At 38.7% G+C, this 19,421-nt stretch overlaps 3 protein-coding genes across 3 annotated transcripts; all 3 read right to left on the minus strand.

The window, feature by feature from the left end:
- Positions 1 to 1,927: 1,927 nt before the first annotated feature.
- Positions 1,928 to 2,890, minus strand: LOC121910463 (odorant receptor 131-2-like). The gene has a single exon (XM_042431692.1). It carries the CDS (start codon positions 2,888 to 2,890, stop codon positions 1,928 to 1,930), a length of 963 nt encoding a protein of 320 aa, XP_042287626.1.
- A 9,407-nt stretch (positions 2,891 to 12,297) lies between these two features.
- On the minus strand, positions 12,298 to 13,260 carry LOC121910467 (odorant receptor 131-2-like). Its single transcript, XM_042431695.1, has one exon. The coding sequence runs from the start codon at positions 13,258 to 13,260 to the stop codon at positions 12,298 to 12,300; it is 963 nt and encodes a 320-aa protein (XP_042287629.1).
- A 3,946-nt stretch (positions 13,261 to 17,206) lies between these two features.
- On the minus strand, positions 17,207 to 18,160 carry LOC121910468 (odorant receptor 131-2-like). Its single transcript, XM_042431696.1, has one exon. The coding sequence runs from the start codon at positions 18,158 to 18,160 to the stop codon at positions 17,207 to 17,209; it is 954 nt and encodes a 317-aa protein (XP_042287630.1).
- Between the last annotated feature and the right edge of the window lie 1,261 nt (positions 18,161 to 19,421).

The raw sequence follows: 19,421 nt of genomic DNA on the forward strand, positions 1-19,421 counted from the left end.
TTTGCCCATGGTCTTAAATGAAAACATTCAAGACAAACAATATTTAAGATGTCCAATGTTTAAATAAACTAAAATAAAATATATGAAATATTCAATGCTCAATTATTGCAATATGAGGCATGATACCTTCCTATTTTAAACACGGTAGTGTCTGAAACAGCCTCTGTCCACATCATCAAAACTTGATGATAACTTAGAAACATGAACACACGTCTTGTCCTGCACCTTGTTGAACAAGCCACAAAACAAACATTCACCGCTAACATCAGTTAGCAGCTAGATGCTAATTAGCTGCTCAGCTGCAGCACATCAAACAGCAGGTAAACATACCTACAGATGTCACTTTGGACGCGTTAGATGCTGGTTTGATTGTTATCCTTCAAAATCCCTGTTAGCGACACACAGTCTGCCTATGACTTGTATTTACAGTAGTTTGTTTACTTTGTATGAAATGAGATGTTAAATTTTGCAATTAATCCCCAGTTCATATGCCTGCCGAACCGTGGGCGGCGATCCGTACGGATCAGGGATCAACTACGATCAGTTAAACCACTAGTTAACACTTGTTATTCTAGTTACTTTAAGCTTATTACTCAATATACGGCTCAGCTTAAAAACAAACTAAAGAAACTGTCAGAAGCAAGCAGCCAGACCTCCTGCACACTCATTCACTAATCATACAACATCAACAGGTGACTGAACAATCACTCAATTAAAAACGGGATCAATTCCACATGAATGAGTGAGCCCAGACAGCTCACTGTAACTTCAACAAGCAAACTACCCACACTACCTTATATATATATATCTGTCTATTGATGGAACAACTAATATCTGGGGTAAAAATGGAATTACCACCTTAAATGAACTTTATATAGACAATAAATTTACAATATTCAAACATTTCATTGAAAACCCCTCACTTGGATTTCTTTAAAAATCTCCTCCAGATGTGTATTAATTATAGAAAAATCATTTGCTTTGAGTAATATTTGTATCTGATGTGTTTTCCTCAAAAAAGTGCAAATGCTTTGTTAAACGTCCTTAAAATCAGAATCAGACACAGGTTTATTGCCAATTTATTGACGTTACCTTGGTGTTGTTGTGCATAACAATCAAAGTTAAAAGGTAAGATAAAAATCAATACCCATACAATGTATGAGAAAAACACAACTACCATAAAAGACAGGTGATATAAATATATACATAAAATTAACAATTAAGATATAGTAAATATATACAGTACATATATATAAACTGACATCTGCTCCTTCTCTCTATTAAATATGAATATGCAAATATTTTGAGGTTCAAAAGTTTTCCTTCTGGACACCAGATGTCTCCACCTTCACTGTAAAGTCCATTCTCAGTGTTTGTGCACTGCAGGCTTCAAGTTTCCACATCACACTTGTGTAAACTGCATATTGGACCATGACTGGCTCCAAACTAGTTGTGGTGTCATAAATCATGCTTGTAATAATACACTTTAAAAACTTATATTTATTCATACTCAGAGCACAGAGAAACTTTCAGCAGGTGAATGTGAAAACAAACTGCACATACATCATTCTTCACATCAACATCCAAGTGAAGTAATAAGAAGAACACATTTTTGAGTGAAGGGGGACTTTAAGTTTTTGCCACAGTGTTGGAACTTTGTTGATGTAGAGTGAAGTGTTTGAATACATTAAAATATCTACAAATATTAAAATCACTTCTGCATATTGCATTTGCCAACAATTAAAAAACAATGAACTCAAATACAGTATGTGCAGAGTATAGATAACTCAGGAAGGATATAAAGTACTGTTGCAATATTACTTTATTTTATTCTGTATTTAAATTTTAAAGACATTAAAGACATTGATCTTACTTTCAAATTAATATATATCTCTTTAAATAAGAATAATGCTTGAATAATTCAATGTCATGTAGGTTGAGACCCCAGCCTTGGCAGTTTCAATCGACAGCATAGATGGTACATGAGGATGGGTCTGATGGTCTGGTCTCTGATGCCATAGATTAGAGCGCTCAGACATCTTGGGAGCAGGATTATACATACATAAAGAACACTCTGGATGCGCAAAAGTACTACTCTGTCTAGGAATTTTGACATGGCAATAAGCAATGGGTCATGTACAGTTGAGGAGAGACTGAGGCCCAGCTGCACCAGGTGCAGCAGCAGTGTGTTACGAGCTTTATGGGCTGAAGCTTTGTCTGTGGAGGCTGACCTGGCTGCTATCATCACACCAATATAGGAACAAGTTACTGTCACACCAGCTAATACAAACAGAAAACAAGTGAAGGCTTTGTTATAATGATCAGACATTGGGCCAAGAAACATGGCTATGTCAGAGCAAAAGTCTTTCATCTGCAGGCTCTCCAGTTCTTCAAATGGAAAATCTAACAGCAAAAGAACTCGGATGAGAACATTTAGTGAACTGAACGCCCAAACTACAACAATAGCCACACCTGTGTTTCTGATGGTGATGATGGTAGCATGCCTCAGTGGGTAGCACACAGCTACATATCTCTCCAGAGACATCACCACCAGTGTGAGAGGAGACACTTCATTTGTGAGATCAGCGAGCATGGCGAGAACACCACATACAGGATAGGTCAGCCATATTCTACAAGCAGACAGTAGATACAGTAACTGGCTTAGTGCCATCTGCACAGTGTCTGCAAAAAGTAGATTATACAGAAGAATATAACGGGAGGTCTCCCTAAACACAGACTTACTCCTCAAGGTGAAAAGCATGATCCCATTAATGAAGAGAAACACACAGCATGCCACTGTAATTGGAGCAGAAGACAACACCATTTCCAGTAGTCCTCGGTACTGCAGTCCAACAGTGATGTTGGTCTGAGATGGAGTTGCATTTGACATATTAGAGAGACATTTAAGGGACCCCCGTGAAAATGAGATATATCTGAAAGGGTTTTACCCTGTTATACAGTAAATTTGACTAACTGGAAAACACATTTAAGATCTCAAAAAAAAAAAACACATGAAAATTTCAATGCAATTATGACACAAAAGCACAATTAAACAGTTTTACCCTTAGAACAGTAAAAAACCATCATCTTGGCAGAAATGTCTGTTGAGTTCACATGTAAAATAGAAAATAACCCACATACATGTTCCCTGTGCCGACAGTTAGCAGGTTAGAAGCCGTGCTTGAGTCCATGTGGGAAGAACTGATCTGCAGGGTTTGCTTGGCCTTAAATGCATTTTAAGATCTCAATCCTCACACCCACTTCATGTGATACCATGACATGTAAGTATGGTAACTAGATCAGTAATGTTAAACAGTGATGGATGATGTAATCCCTTTACAATTCTTACTCAATACTCTAGTTCATGTCATTGAATATTCTGTTGCCTGGAGATTCAGTACAGAAGCTCGGTCCAGCCCTCACTAAGGTGGATAATCAGTCTGCTCCTGACAGAAAGTTCAGGATTCTAATAAAAATAGGCTATTTTGAAGTGGCTGGTCCAGCAGATAACTGTGTACATTCTAGAGTCTGTCCTGCTGTCCACATACCCTGCCGGCCTGAATGCAAGATACAAAGCTGTAACTCTAAGTAACAATGACTCTCTTCTAATGCAACTGCTGTTATGGTTGTTGGAAATTATTTAGAATACCAGTATACTTTTTCTTAGCCTGGCATCACCAAACTAGACAAGGCAAGTTTATTTAGCAACAAGGCAAAGTGAGATAATGTGCAAAAGGAACACACAATATAAGGACACTTAAATACAATCAAAAACAGTCATTAAAGACATGCAGTTTTCTGGGAGTTTGTTCAGATATGTGGAGCATAGATGCCCTAGACGACCTGAGAGGTCTGAATGGTTCACAACATAACAGCAGACCAAAAGTGTATTTTGGCCCTAAACCATTCAGTGCTTTATAAAACAACAGCAGTATTTTAAAATCAATTCTTTGACAGACAGGAAGTCAGTGTAAAGATCGGAGAACTGGAGATGTATGATCCACTGTCTTAGTCTTAGTGAGGACTCGAGCAGCAGCGTTGTGAATCAGCTGCAGCTGTCTGATCGATATTTTTAGGGAGACCTGTGAAGACGGTGTTACACTAATCAAGTCTACTGGAGATAAATTCATGGACAAGTTTTTCCAAATCCTGTTGAGACATAAGTCTTTTAATCCTTGATACATTCTTCAGCTGACTTTGTAATTGTCTTAATGTGGCTGTTGAAATTCAGGTCTGAGTCCATGATTACACCAAGATTTGTGGCTTAGTTTGTGGTTTTTAACATTATCGATTGAAGCTGAGTGCTGACTTTTAATTCCTCTTCTTTGGCTCCAAAAACAGTTACTTTGGTTCTATCTCACGCAGGCTCCACCCTCTACTGGACTCTATGGGAAATACTCTCGTCCAATCACACATATTTTGAGAAAATATTCTGGCTGGGCGTGTAGCTGGTCAAGGCAGTTACAGTCTGGGTCTGTTGGTTGTTGCTGTGGATTTGGGAATCCATTGTAGTGGGCTTAATGTTCAAATACAGTAAAATGGGTATTAGACTGAGATATACAAAAAATCATCATAGACCTTGTCCCCATTGAAATTGCAAACAATAAAAAAGACAGAAAACTTTTAATCAAAATGTGTTCTGACCATAAATAATTATAGAAAATATATATATTCCTGTTGCAATACCTAGCCAAAGTTATGATTCTAATGCACTATATTGAACACTTAACATTCCCTACAGTAGACCATAGAGAATTAGCTTAACATAAACTTTTAATTAACTTTTTGCACAAAACGAGGACTGTGGATTTTGTCCCCAATCACTTATATTCGATCTTTAAATTACCAGTATAATGCCTGAATAAGCAGCTGAGTATCTGTTGTATCAGAGGGTTTGGTACATTTATTAGAGCACAGTCTGATATTGACTGGCCTAATGATGGGTCAAACATTTCATATTAATAGTGGGATTTCATAGGAATGCTCCCCAAGTTTCCAAAATAACAAAATGAGGATTGTTTCTTGTAAAATGCCTTCATGAGTTTGTTGGTACAGTTTGTGATATTGTATGAATGTAATTATCTCAGGTTGAAGTCACAGATTAGGATAAAAGATTAGATTGAACACGGAACTTCAGCCATGTAAATATTTGCATCTGACACTGTAAATGAGGTTTTATATTCAGTTTGCAAGGTCAAGTTACAAATGGAAAGCTGAATGCCGTTTTCAGTCAACATCATTAAAACAGTCACACTGACTGTTGGCCTCTGTTCTCTAGAGCAAAGGTTTTTTGCATTGTAGGGATTTTGAAGATTTGATGAGTGGTAGAGCAGTTATGGTTTTTTTATGTTAAAAATATTTTCTGCTTGTTAATGGAGGACATTAGTATTGATACTGATCAAAAATCATCTTTGAGTGCTGCTGTGTACCAAGCTCCAACAAAGTGAACTAAAATCCAAATTCATCCAATTTGTTGAATGTTCCTTTAAAATTTAGGTTCACCTTTTCACTTCACTTCAATTCAATTCAATTCAATTCAATTCAATTCAATTCAATTCAATTCAATCTTATTTATATAGAACCAAATCCTTACAAAAGTTATCTCAGGGCACTTTTCACATAGAGGAGGTCTAGAACTTACTCTTTAATTTATAGAGACCCAACATTCCCCAATGAGCAGCACATAGCAACAGCGGCAAGGAAAATCTCCTCTTTGACAGAAAGAAAGCTCAAGCAGAACCAGGCTCTAGGTGGATGGCCATCTGCCTTGACTGGTTGGGTTGAGAGAGAAACAGGGAAGGGGAGAGAGACACAGAGAAGCACAGCAACAACAATAATAACAATAACAACGATAATAATAATAGATATATTACTAAAAATAATAATAGCAATAATAGCAGGAAGAGGTGTCAAGGCAATACACGCACAGGACCATGCCACCATCCCTGCAGCCATGGCCCCCAATGTCCACAACCCAGACTCTGGATTTTCCTGTGAGAAGAGAAAACACAAAAACTCCGGGGAAGAAGCCGAGTCAGTAATATGCATTAATAGTAAATGAATGTGTACAGATGGAAAGGAGGAGGAGGAGAGAGGAGTTCAGCACATCATTTGAAGTCATCCTGCAGTCTATGCCTATAGCAGCATAACTAGGAGCTGATCCAAGGTGAGCCTGCCTAGCCCTAACTATAAGCTTTATCAAAAAAGAAAGTTTTAAGCCTACTCTTAAACGTAGAGAGGGTGTCTGCACCCCAGACCGAATCTGGAAGATGGTTCTAAAGGAGAGAAGCCTGATAGCTGAAGGCTCTGCCTCCCATTCTACTTTTGGAGACTGTAGGAACCACAAGTAAGCCTGCATTCTGAGAGTGCAGTGTACTAGTAGGATAATAGGGTGCTATGATCTCTTTAAGATATGATGGTGCCTGATCATTAAGGGCTTTGTAGGTGAGGAGAAGGATTTTAAATTTTATTCTGAATTTTACAGGAAGCCAATGCAGCAAAGCGAAAATCGGAGAAATATGGTCTCTTTTTCTAGTTTTTGTCAGTACACATGTAGCTGCATTCTGGACCAGCTGGAGAGTCTAATAATGAAGAATTGCGTAATCCAGCCTAAGAATAACAAATGCATGGACTAGTTTTTCTGCATCTTTTTGAGATGGGATGTGCCTGATTTTTGCAATATTAGGTAAGTGAAAAAAGGCAGTCTTGACATTTGTTTTATGGGGGAGATAAAGGACATATCCTGATCAAAGATAACTCCCAGATTCCTTACGGTGGAGCTGGAGGCCAGGGTAATCTAGAATAGCTATATCATTAGATAATGTGTTTCTAAAGTGTTTAGGGCCAAGCACAAGAACTTCAGTTTTGTCTGAGTTTAATAGTAGAAAATTGCAGGTCATCCAGGTCTTTATGTCCTTAAGGCATGCTTAGAGTTTCTTTAACTGATTGGTTTCATCTGGCTTCATTGATAAATATAATTGGGTATCATCTGCATAGCAATGAAACTTTATGGAGTGTTTCTGAATAATATTACCCAAAGGAAGCATATATAAGGTGAATAGCATTGATCCAAGTGCAAAACCTTGTGGAACTCTGTGTCTAACTTTTGCATACATGGAGGATTCATTATTAACGAGTATAAACTGAAATTGATCTGATAAACAGGATTTAAACCAGCTTAATGCAGTTCCTCTAATGCCAATTAAATATTCCAGTCTCTGCAATTGGATGTGATGGTCAATGGTGTTACATGCGGCACTCAGATCTAACAAGACAAGTACAGAGAGAAGTCCTTTGTCCAATGCAGTTAGGAGATCATTTGGGACTTTCACCAGTGCTGTCTCTGTGCTATGATGCGCTGTAAATCCTGACCGAAAATCATCAAATAGACCATTGTTATGTAGAAAGTCACACAACTGATTGGCGACTTCTTTTTCAAGGATCTTAAAGAGAAAGGGAAGGTTAGATATAGGTCTATGGTTGGCTAAAATGTCTGAATCAAGAGTAGGGTTCTTAAGAAGAGGTTTAAATACAGCTACTTTAAAAGGACTGTGGTACATAGCCTGTCACTAAAGATATATTGATCATATATATAGTAAAGAAGTGCTAACTAAGGGTAAGACTTCCTTGAGCAGCCTAGGTAGGATGGGTCTAAGAGACAGATTGATGGTTTAGATGAAGAAATCATTGAAGTTAGTTCAGGAAATTCAATTTGAGAAAAACGGTCTAAATATATAACAGGTTTTACTGCTGTTTCTAAGGTTCCTGTGTTTGGGGATAAATCGGTGCCTGTTGAGGGCAGAAGGTGATGGATTCCGTGTCTAATAGTTAGAATTTTATCATTAAAGAAGCTCATGAAGTTGTTACTACTGAGAGCTATAGGAATACATGGATCAATAAAGTTATGACTCTTTGTCAGTATAGGGTAAAACTGCATGTTTGAAGGCAGACAGCACAAGCCAACAGACCAGCTCTTTCTTCAACGCCTCAGGAATGCTGGCCAATAATATATAACTGAGAGTCCCAAACTCCTCACTGATCAGACCATCTAAACAACCCCCTGCAAACAGAAAGGGATCAGATAAGGAACCCCTATCTCCTGCATGGTCACCAAACCAGACCAGTGACCCACACCACCTTTGATCCTTCAAGCTTCAAGAGCCAGCAAGATGGGAAGACCAATTCATACCCCAGTGTGAATTGATAGTACCATTTTCAAGGACTGCCTTTTTTCACTTACGTAATATCGCAAAAATCAGGCACATCTTGTCCCAAAAAGATGCAGAAAAACTAGTCTACGCATTTGTTACTTCTAGGCTGGATTATTGCAATTCCTTATTATCAGGCTGCCCTAACAAGTCTCTAAAGACTCTCCAGCTGGTCCGTAATGCAGCTGCAGGTGTACTAACATGAACTAGAAAAAGAGATCATATTTCTCTCATTTTAGCTTCGCTACATTGGCTTCCTGTAAAATCTAGAATAGAATTTAAAATCCTTCTCCTAACTTACAAAGCCCTTAATGGTCAGGCACCATCATATCTTAAAGAGCTCACAGTACCCTATTATCCTACTAGTACACTGCACTCTCAGAATGCAGGCTCACTGTCAATCAATCAATCAATCAATCAATCAATCAATCAATCAATCAATCAATCAATCAATCAATCAATTTTTATTTATATAGCACCAAATCACAACAAAAGTCATCTCAAGGCACTTTTCACATAGAGCAGGTCAAGACCGTACTCTTCAATTTACAGAGACCCAACAATTCCCCCATGAGCAGCACTTGGCGACAGCGGTAAGGAAAAACTCCCCTTTAACGGGTAGAAACCTCAAGCAGACCCCGGCTCTTGGTGGGCGGCCATCTGCTTTGACCGGTTGGGGTTGAGAGAGAGAGAGAAAGGGGGGGGGGGGGGGGGGGGGGGGGCACAGAATAACAACAATCATAATGACAACAGCATCAGCAACAGCAATATCCAGGGAAGGATGCCAACAGAACTGGAAGGACCGCAAAGGCTCGGCCCAGAACCCAGGGTTTCCTGGGAGATGAGAAAGCACAAAAAAAAACTCCGGGAAGAAGCAAAGTTAGTGACATGCATTGATGTTACATGAATGCATGCAGATGGAGAGGAGGAGGAGGAGAGAGGAGCTCAGTGCATCATGGGAAGTCCCCCAGCAGTCTAGGCCTATAGCAGCATAACTAAGGGCTGATCCAAGGCGAGCCTGGTCGGCCCTAACTATAAGCTTTATCAAAAGGAAAGTTTTAAGCCTACTCTTAAACATAGAGAGGGTGTCTGCACCCCGGACCCAAATCTGGAAGATGGTTCCACAGGAGAGGAGCCTGATAGCTGAAGGCTCTGCCTCCCATTCTACTTTTAAAGACTGTAGGAACCACCAGTAAGCTGCATTCTGGGAGCGCAGTGTTCTAGTGGGATAATACGGTACTATGAGCTCTTCTAGATATGATGGTGCCTGACCATTAAGGGCTTTTTAAGTTAGAAGGATTTTAAATTCTATTCTAGATTTTACAGAAAGCCAATGTAGCGAAGCTAAAATGAGAGAAATGTGATCTCTTTTTCTAGTTTTTGTCAGTACATGTGCAGCTGCATTCTGGACCAGCTGGAGAGTCTTTAGAGACTTGTTAGGGCAGCCTGATAATAAGGAATTGCAATAATCCAGCCTGGAAGTAAGAAATGCGTGGACTAGTTTTTCTGCATCTTTCATAATTAAGATTAATAACTATTATAATCCTAATTGACTTGGATACAGTATTTGTATTCAACCTTAAGAAGCAAGTGTGGGAAAACCTGTCCAAGCGGCACCAGGTAAATGACTGAGGCTATAATGAAATGAATGAAGAACACATGAAAAAATTCTTTTCCTGTGACTTCATTGTACATTTAAAGAATATTTATGTTTTACAGAGTGATGACATCAGGAACTTCCTTGAAGTGGCCACTGCATTAGACCAACGCTTCAAACAAAAGATGGACAACTGTGCTACTGTCTGGGACCAGATCAAGGGGAAGTTCCTGGCCGGAAAGCTGACTGACTCTGAGCAGGTGAAATGTCATTCATTCACAAATATATACTGTCTCCCCCTCCGTCTTAAAATGTTTGATCTAAAGAGAGTGAGGAATGTGAGTAAATGGTAGCTGGAATTATATTTGATATGTTTTTAATTTTAATCATGATCATGCCTTTAATGGATGTTTTTACTTTTTTACTGATAAGCCTGTTCTTTATTAATTAAGCAACCACCTCCCTGCAAAAGACCTAAAATGTCTCCGCTGGAGGAGCTTTATGCCGATGAGAATACACAAAAGATGACGTCCCAGCAGAGGTCCATGTCCATCCAGGACCAGGCAGAGAAGGAGATGCAAATCTATCAGGATATACCATCAATTGTTACATCTGATAACCCTGCTACCTGGTGGTGGAACCTGTGAATGATGTATCGTTTACCGTCAGACATGGCCTTTTCATATTTGTGTGTCCAGGCCTACTACACACCCAGTGAACAGGTTTTCTCCACTGCACAGTCTGTGCCAAGAGCTTGTGCATACTGCCTGAGAAGGCAGACATGATTATTTTTCTGAACAAGAATTGTTTTTAATTTTGGAAGTTTTTACACCTTCTAGCCTGGACCAGGGTTTGAGTTTTTTATATTTGTTATTTGATTTCGTTGCGATTTGTTATTTTGGTTTGATTGTAAGAAAAGTGCACTGCTACTTCTCTCTCATCAACACCTACATGGACTGCAACTCCCTAAACTCTAAATGAATTGGTTTTTAGACTGTTGCCAACTAGCCATGTTGTCATTTCATCTGGTTTCAGTGTTACACTGGTACAGTTACACAGTGAATAAAAAAAAATAGAATGAAAATATTATTACTGAACCATACGTCTTTGTAGAACACCAAACTGTGAATACACTAAACTGTATAAAATTCATTTAGAGGTTCCATAAACTATTTGAAGTCAATTATGATTTTTTTTTGTTTTCTCTGTGAAATAAGCATGTGACCTGTTTGACCCTGCCCCTCAAAGAATCGGTTTTAGGAATCATTATGAACTAGAATTGATGAGCAGAATCAGAATCAGAATCGGTATCAGAATCATTAAAATCCAAACGATACCCAATCCTGCTTACTGTTGTCAGCACATCTCCAAGCCCCACTGTGTTGTCCAACCTGTAGCTTAGACATTGTTTTACATTGATTGACCTTTCACTTCACTCTCTCAACAGGCATAATGATATGAATTACGATATGTAATAATTGTATGTATTAAACTGTCTACTGACGAAGCAACTAATATCTGGGGGAAAATGGAATAACTACCTTAAATGAACTAACACATTACATCTAACATTTCATTGAAAACCCCCTTGCTTGAATTTCTTTAAAAAAAAAAGTCCTTAAAATCAGAATCAGAAACAGGTTTATTGCCAATTTATTGACGTTACCTTGGTGTTGTTGTGCATAACAAAAAGTTAGAAAGTAAGATAAAACTCAAGTACCTATACAATGTATGAGAAAAACACAGCTACCACAAAAGACAGGTGATATAAATATATAGATAAAATTCACAATTAAAAATTAAAATATAGTAAATATATACAATATATAGTGACATCTACTCCTCTCTATTGAATATGAATATGCAAATATTTTGAATTTCAAAAGTTTTCCACCTGTCTCCACCTTCACTGTAAAGTCCATTCTCAGTGTTTGTGCACTGCAGGCTTCAAGTTTCCACATCACACTTGTGTAAACTGCATATTGGACCATGACTGGCTCCAAACTAGTTGTGGTGTCATAAATCATGTTCATAATAAGACACCTTAATAAATTATATTCATTTATACTCAGAGCACAGAGAGACTTTCAGCAGATGAATGTGAAAACAAACTGCACATACATCATTCTTCAAAGTGAAGATCAAACATCCAAGTGAAGGAATAAGAAGAACACATTTTTAAGTGGAGGGGGACTTTAAGTTTTTGCCACAGTGTTGGGACTTTGTTGATGTAGAGTGAAGTGTTTGAATACATTAAAATATATACAAATATTAAAATCACTTCTGCATATTGCATTTGCCAACAATAAAAAAACAATGAACTCAAATACAGTATGTGCAGAGTATAGATAACTCAGGAAGGATATAAAGTACTGTTGCAATACTACATTATTTTATTCTGTATTTAAATTTTAAAGACATTAAAGACATTGATCTTTCTTTCAAATGAATATATATCTCTTAAAATAAGAATAATGCTTGAATAATTCAATGTCATGTAGGTTGAGACCCCAGCCTTGGCAGTTTCAATCGACAGCATAGATGGTACATGAGGATGGGTCTGATGGTCTGGTCTCTGATGCCATAGATTAGAGCACTCAGACATCTTGGGAGAAGGATAATACATACATAAAGAATACTGTGGATGCGCACAATTGCTACTCTGTCTAGGAATTTTGACATGGCAATAAGCAATGGGTCATGTATAGTTGAGGAAAGACTGAGGCCCAGCTGCACCAGGTGCAGCAGCAGTGTGTTACGAGCTTTACGGGCTGAAGCTTTGTCTGTGGAGGCTGACCTGGCTGCTATCACCACACCAATATAAGACAAAGTTACTGCCACACCAGCTGATAGAAATACAAAACAAGTTAAGGCTTTGTCATAATGATCAGACATTGGGCTGAGAAACATGGCTATGTCAGAGCAATAGTCTTTCATCTGCAGGCTCTCCAGTTCTTCAAATGGAAATTCTAACAGCAAAAGAACTTGGATGAGAACATTTAGTGAACTGAATGCCCAAACTACAATGATGGCCACTGCTGTGTTTCTGATGGTGATGATGGTAGCGTGCCTCAGTGGGTAGCACACAGCTACATATCTCTCCAGAGACATCAACACCAGTGTGAGAGGAGACACTTCATTTGTGAGCTCGGCGAGCATAACAAGAACACCACATACAGCATAGGTCAGCCTTAATCTACAAGCAGCCAGAATGTACATTAACTGGCTTAGTGCCATCTGCACAGTGTCTGCAAAAAGTAGATTATACAGAAAAATATAACGGGAGATCTCCCTAAACACAGACTTACTCCTCAAGGTGAAAAGCATGATCCCATTAATGAAGAGAAACAAACAGCATGGCAGTGTAATTGGTGCAGAAAACAACACAATTTCCAGTAGTCCTCGGTACTGCAGTCCAACAGTGATGTTGGTCTGAGATGGAGTTGCATTTGACATATTAAAGAGACATTTAGCGGACCCCTGTGAAAATGAGATAATACATCGGAAGGGTTTTACCCTGTTATACAGTAAATTTGACTAACTGGAAAACACATTTAAGATCTCAAAGAAAACATCAAAATTTCAATGCAATTATGACACAAAAGGACAATTAAACAGTTTTATCCTTAGAACAGTAAAAACCCATCATCTTTGCAGAAATGTCTGTTGAGTTCACATGTAAAATAGAAAATAACCCACATACATTCCCTGTGCCGACAGTTAGCAGGTTAGAGGCCGTGCTTGAGTCCATGTGGGGGGAACTGATCTGCAGGGTTTGCCTGACCTTAAATGCATTTTAAGATCTCAATCCTCACACCCACTTCATGTGATACCATGACATGTAAGTATGGTAACTAGATCAGTAATGTTAAACAGTGATGGATGATGTAATCCCTTTACAATTCTTACTCAATACTCTAGTTCATGTCATTGTATATTCTGTTGCCTGGAGATTCAGTAGAGAAGCTCGGTCCAGCCCACACTAAGGTGGATAATCAGTCTGCTCCTGACAAAAAGTCCAGCATTCTAATAAAAATATGCTATTTTGAAGTGGCTGGTCCAGCAGATAACTGTGTACATGAGTCTTTCCTGCTGATCACATACCCTGCTGGCCTGACTGTAAGATACAAAGCTGGAACTCTAATTAACAACAACTCTCTTCTAATGCAACTGCTGTTATGGTTGTTGGAAATTATTTAGCATACCAGTATACTTTTTCTTAGCCTGGCATTGCCAAACTCGGCAAGGCAAGTTTACTTAGCAACAAGGCAAGGTGATAATATGCAAAAGAAACACACAATATAAGGACACTTAAATACAATCAAAAACAGTCAGTAAAGAGCTAAAAGAATAGAAAATAAGAACACGCTAAAATAGAATAAGACAAATAAAATACAAGAATAAAAGTTACAGTGCAGTGTAAGAAATTAATTTTTTTTATTTAAGAAAAGGCAGTGGCAAATAGAAAAGTCTTCAGTCTTGATTTAAAAGAACGGAGAGTTGCAGCAGACCTTCAGTTTTCTGGGAGTTTGTTCAGATATGTGGAGTATATATGTCCCAGATGACCTGAGAGGTCCGGATGCTTCATAACGTAGCAGCAGATCAGAAATGTGCTTTGGCCCTAAACCAATCAGTGCTTTATAAACCAACTGCAGTATTTTAAAATCAGTTCTTGACAGATAGGAAGCCAGTGTTAAGACCTGAGAACTGGAGTGATGTGAGCCAATTTCTTGGTTTTAGTTTGCAGTTGTAGGAATTTTTAACTGGGGTGGCAAAGGGATGTCTAGATATGGCCTTAATGTGCTGCTTAGTTGTACGCAAAATGTGCTTTAAACTTTAAACTTTTTCATTTATTTATCGAGGAAAATTATACAATCTTACATATTTGTACAAGGCAAAAGTATGTGAACCCTTGCTTTCAGTAACTGGTGTGACCCCCTTTTGCAGCAATAACTTCAACCAAATGTTTCCAGTAACTGTTAATCAGCTCTGCACGTCAGCTTGGAAGAATTTCAGCCCATTCCTCCTCACAGAACAGTCTCAACTCAGGGATGTTGGTGAGCTTCTTTGCATAAATGCCCGCTTCAGGTCCTTCCACAGCATTTCTATAGGGTTAAGATGAGGACTTTGACTCAGCCATTCCAAAAATTTTTTTAACTATCTTCTGCTGTCACAGAACATTTTTGTCAAAAAACAGTTTCCTCAATTCCCCAACTGCTCCCCTGAAACCTTGACTGACGTCCTTCTGACTATGGATCCTAACCAAAGGAAGGTCAACTCAATTATTTGTGGGTCCATGGGCTTGGCCAGTCCAAGTCTCCCCACCCAGATCAAAAACGCCTGGGAACAGGATCTGGGAACAGACTTATCGATTGAACAGTGGGACCATATTCTAGACGTGGTCCATTCCTCCTCCATATGTGCCCATCATGGGTTAATTCAATGCAAAATTCTACAAGGCATCCATTATACTAGCACCAGACTGGCCAAAATACATCCTAATGTCACTGATGCCTGCAATCTGTGCAAACAATCCCCTGCTAATCTCATATCCTGGTGTTGTCCCAAGTTAATAACCTTCAGGTCGAACATATTTGAAACCATAAACTGGGTTTATGATGTGGATATTGCTCCTAATTCTTTATCTGTCATTTTTGGCATGCCACCTAGTACCGGCCTGTTGCTACGTGGCAAGCCCTGGCGACTTCACGACATTACTGGCCAGACATTTGATTCTACTGAAATGGAAGCACACTTCTACCCCAGCACACGATTGACGGATTAAATGAAGTTCTATATAATGCTGCTATAGGCCTAGACTGCTGGGGGACTTCCCATGATGCACTGAGCTACTCTCTCCTCCTCCCCCTCTTCATCTGTATGCATTTGCATTCATGTAACATCAATGCATGTCACTAACTTTGCTTCTTCCCCAGAGTTTTTGTGCTTTCTCATTTCGCAGGAAATCCTGGGTTGCAGGCCGAGCCTTTGCAGTCCTTTGCAGTCCTGTTGGCGTCCTTCCCTGGCTATTGCTACTTATACTTATTGTTATTGTTATGATTGTTGTTATTCTGCCCCCCCCCAATATGAAATTTGAGAAACTTAGATTAACTCTCATGGGCTCGAAAAAAACATTCCAAGAAACCTGGAACCCTTTTCAACAACATTTCACCAAACATGGAAGAGGATTGAACAACCCTGCCCCCCACCCCCAACTGTCTTTTCCCCAAGTCTTCTTGTACCCTTTTTCTGACCCCCTACCTTTGTTATTGGTTTTCCAATAATGGTGTTTCATGACCTGAGTTGGGTGAGGGTGGGCAGGGAGGGGATGAAGGTCTGTAAATGTTCTTGTCTCGTACTGTTGGTACTGTACTGACTGTTGAAAGTCAGTAAAAACATTAAAAATAATGTGTTTTCTGTTTATTGAATTTGCTTGCTGGTGCAAGATAACTGTTGTGAGTAATAAACATTGTACTCTTAATTTTGAGTGTTAGTTATATAAGGGCACACATTACAAATCAAAGTAGGTTCTTAATTCCCTTATATTTTACTGTATATTTTGAATTTGTAAATGCACAAATATAGCTAGCCAGAGAACCACAGTAAATTACCAAAAATTTGATCTTATGAGTAAGATTAATATTTATTAATAAGATTAATAAATTCTGTCAATCTTGAAATAATAAGAGGCACTGTTTGTCCAGAAATTAACATTGAGATGAAGATATTTATTTTACTTTATTCACTTTTGAATTACAGCATGTCCTCTGTTCTTCTTCTTCTGTTCCTTGTTCTAATTGTCATATATATAATCTATTAAAGGTTAAATGGTAAATCACATTACTTTATTTTGTTTAACAGAAATATTTATAAACCATCGACCATAAATATCAAGTGCAGCAAATCCCACTTCAACATTTTAAGATATAATCCTCTCACTCCATATTCCATATTTCAATAAAACAATGGTCTTGAAACAATTCTCATATGCCAAAATATACATTAAAAATGTTTTTGTTTGTTTTTCCTACCCTTCATGGTGACCTCACAGAGATCCCATATTAACATGTTTCCAATGGAAGAGATGGGGAGGACAAAATCAACTACACTCATTCTGCACAAAACTTCATTCTATAAATCACCCCACTTTCCAGGGAATCTTTACTGAAAAGACTAACTTGGAAGATAGCCACTTGATTTAACTCAGATCTCATATTAGCTTCAGCTAAACTACAGAATGCATTTTTGTACAGAATGAAGACTCTAGATTTAGTCATCCATAACATTTGAATTGCATTAGGAAGGGACCACAAGGGATTACAGTGCTTATGAGCATGTGAATATTATTTTAAGACAGACTTGAAAAAAGTGAACATATCCTTTAGGATACATTGCATGTATCTTAAGGTGCGACCTCAGCCTTGGCTTTCAGTTTCATTCGACAGCATAGATGGTATATAAGGATGGATCTGATGGTTTGGTCTCTGAGACCATAGATGAGAGCACTCAGACATCTGGGAAAGATGACAACACACACATAAATAACAATTTGAATACGCACCAATACTATCCTGTCTAAGACCTTTGCGATAGCTTTGAGAAAGGGGTTGTGTAAAGTTGAGGAGAGACTGAGACCCAGCTGCACCAGATGCAGCAGCAGTGTGTTACGGGCCTTGTTGGCTGAAGCTTCATTTGTGGAGGCTGACCTGGCTGCTACTATCACACCAATATAGGAGGAGGTGATTGCCACACTAGCTGATATAAACAGAGAATAAGTGTGGGCTTTGTCATAATGTTCAGACATGGGGCCAAGCAACATGTTTTCCATGGCACAAAAATCTTTCATTTGTTCACTTTCCAGGTCTTCAAATGGAAAATCTAACAGCAAAAGAACTCGAGTGAGGACATTTAATGAGCTGAGCGTCCAAACTACAACGATAGCCAGCCCTGTGTTTCTGATGGTGATGATGATAGTGTGCCTCAATGGGTAGCACACAGCTACATATCTCTCCAGAGACATCACCACCAGTGTGAGAGGAGATATTTCAATTGTGAGACTGGTGAGCATGACAAGAACACCACATACAGGATATGTCAGCCTTAATCTAAAAGCAGCAATGATGTACAGTAACTGGCTCACTGCCATCTGTACTGTGTCTCCAAATAGCAGGTTATACAGAAGAATGTAACGTGAAGTTTCACAAAACACAGATTTACTCCTCAAGGTGAATAACATGGTCACATTAATGAAGAGGAACACACAGCATGGTACGGTGGTCAGAGTGCAAAACATCACTCTTTCCAGTAATCCCCGTCCAACAGTGGTGGTGGTCAGCGATTGAGAAGCATTTGACATTTTAGAAAAGGATCCAAGAGACATGCAAAATATTAATCTGTTGATGAGGACTGCAAAAACCAAACTATTCTTGTTTGTATTCCTAGAACAGCAAAGATATGTCACCTTTAGAGCAGAGAATAACATTGAGTTCACATGCAAAACCCAAATTCATCCACATACATTACCAGGTTAGAGAACATGCTTATGTCCCTGTGAGCAGAGCTGGTCTGTAGGGTTTGCCTGCCCTCACATATTGTTTATAAGCTCTCTCCTCACATTCATTTCACATTACACAATCACATGATACACTTGATACACGTGATACACTGATCCATGTTATTATGTCTACAGCATCTACCCAATTTGAAGTAATTATTAGAAATGTAGTGTCAATTATAATTGCTCTCTTGTGGTTTTGTAAGGGTTTTTGCTTTTGACTGTTTTAAACATGGCCATGAAAACGTTACACCTAGAGGTCTATGTAGTTCATTAAAACTATAACCACTCATATTCATACAACAGGTGTTCTAATAGTGCCTCAAGTTCCCTTTATTATTATCCATCCCCTTTATCCAAGACAATTTTCTCCTGAGGGAAATGATAAAAGTGTCCTTGACCCTTGACCTTCCATAGTAATGCAATTATCCTCCTGGCTTGTAAAAGCCATCCGGTATTTTTCCACTTTGTATACTCTGAATGGTTTCTGATAAATCCTCTGTTGTTAAACTACGGTCCAATTTCTGCTTTCCACTTTCTGACAAAGTCTGAAATTGCATCTGATCCAAGAACAAACTTTGACATTTTGTGTCATTTGGGGACACATAAAAACGTGAATGATTTATTGATCTCCATTGGGTTTAAGGTCAGGTCACCTTGTAGTTGTTATTGTGTCAGTGATTGCCCTGTCAGACAGTTTTACATGTTTCTCCCTGATCATAGGAAGACTGTTTGAGCCACATTAAACTTTTAACAACTTTACTGAACAATAATTTATTATATTTGGCTGTCATAATTTGTAATTCCTTTACTTACTTATAATTACCATTTTTAATGTTTCCATTTCCATACGACATTGTTTAGCCTTGAAGTTTGTATCATGCAGTATTATGCAGAAATGCCCCAGATGTTGGCAGCCCAGCCCTGGTCCATCCCCCAAGTCTGAGGGGCCCTGTCACAGGAGGCCACCCAAAATGGGCCAACCTCTCCAGGCTTGGCTTCAGAGAGAGACAGGCTGATGCAGGCTGGACTGTATGTGCAAGTGGTGCAGACCATCCAAGCA

This window comes from Thunnus maccoyii, chromosome 13 (assembly GCF_910596095.1).
Source record: "Thunnus maccoyii chromosome 13, fThuMac1.1, whole genome shotgun sequence".
NCBI lineage: Eukaryota > Metazoa > Chordata > Actinopteri > Scombriformes > Scombridae > Thunnus > Thunnus maccoyii.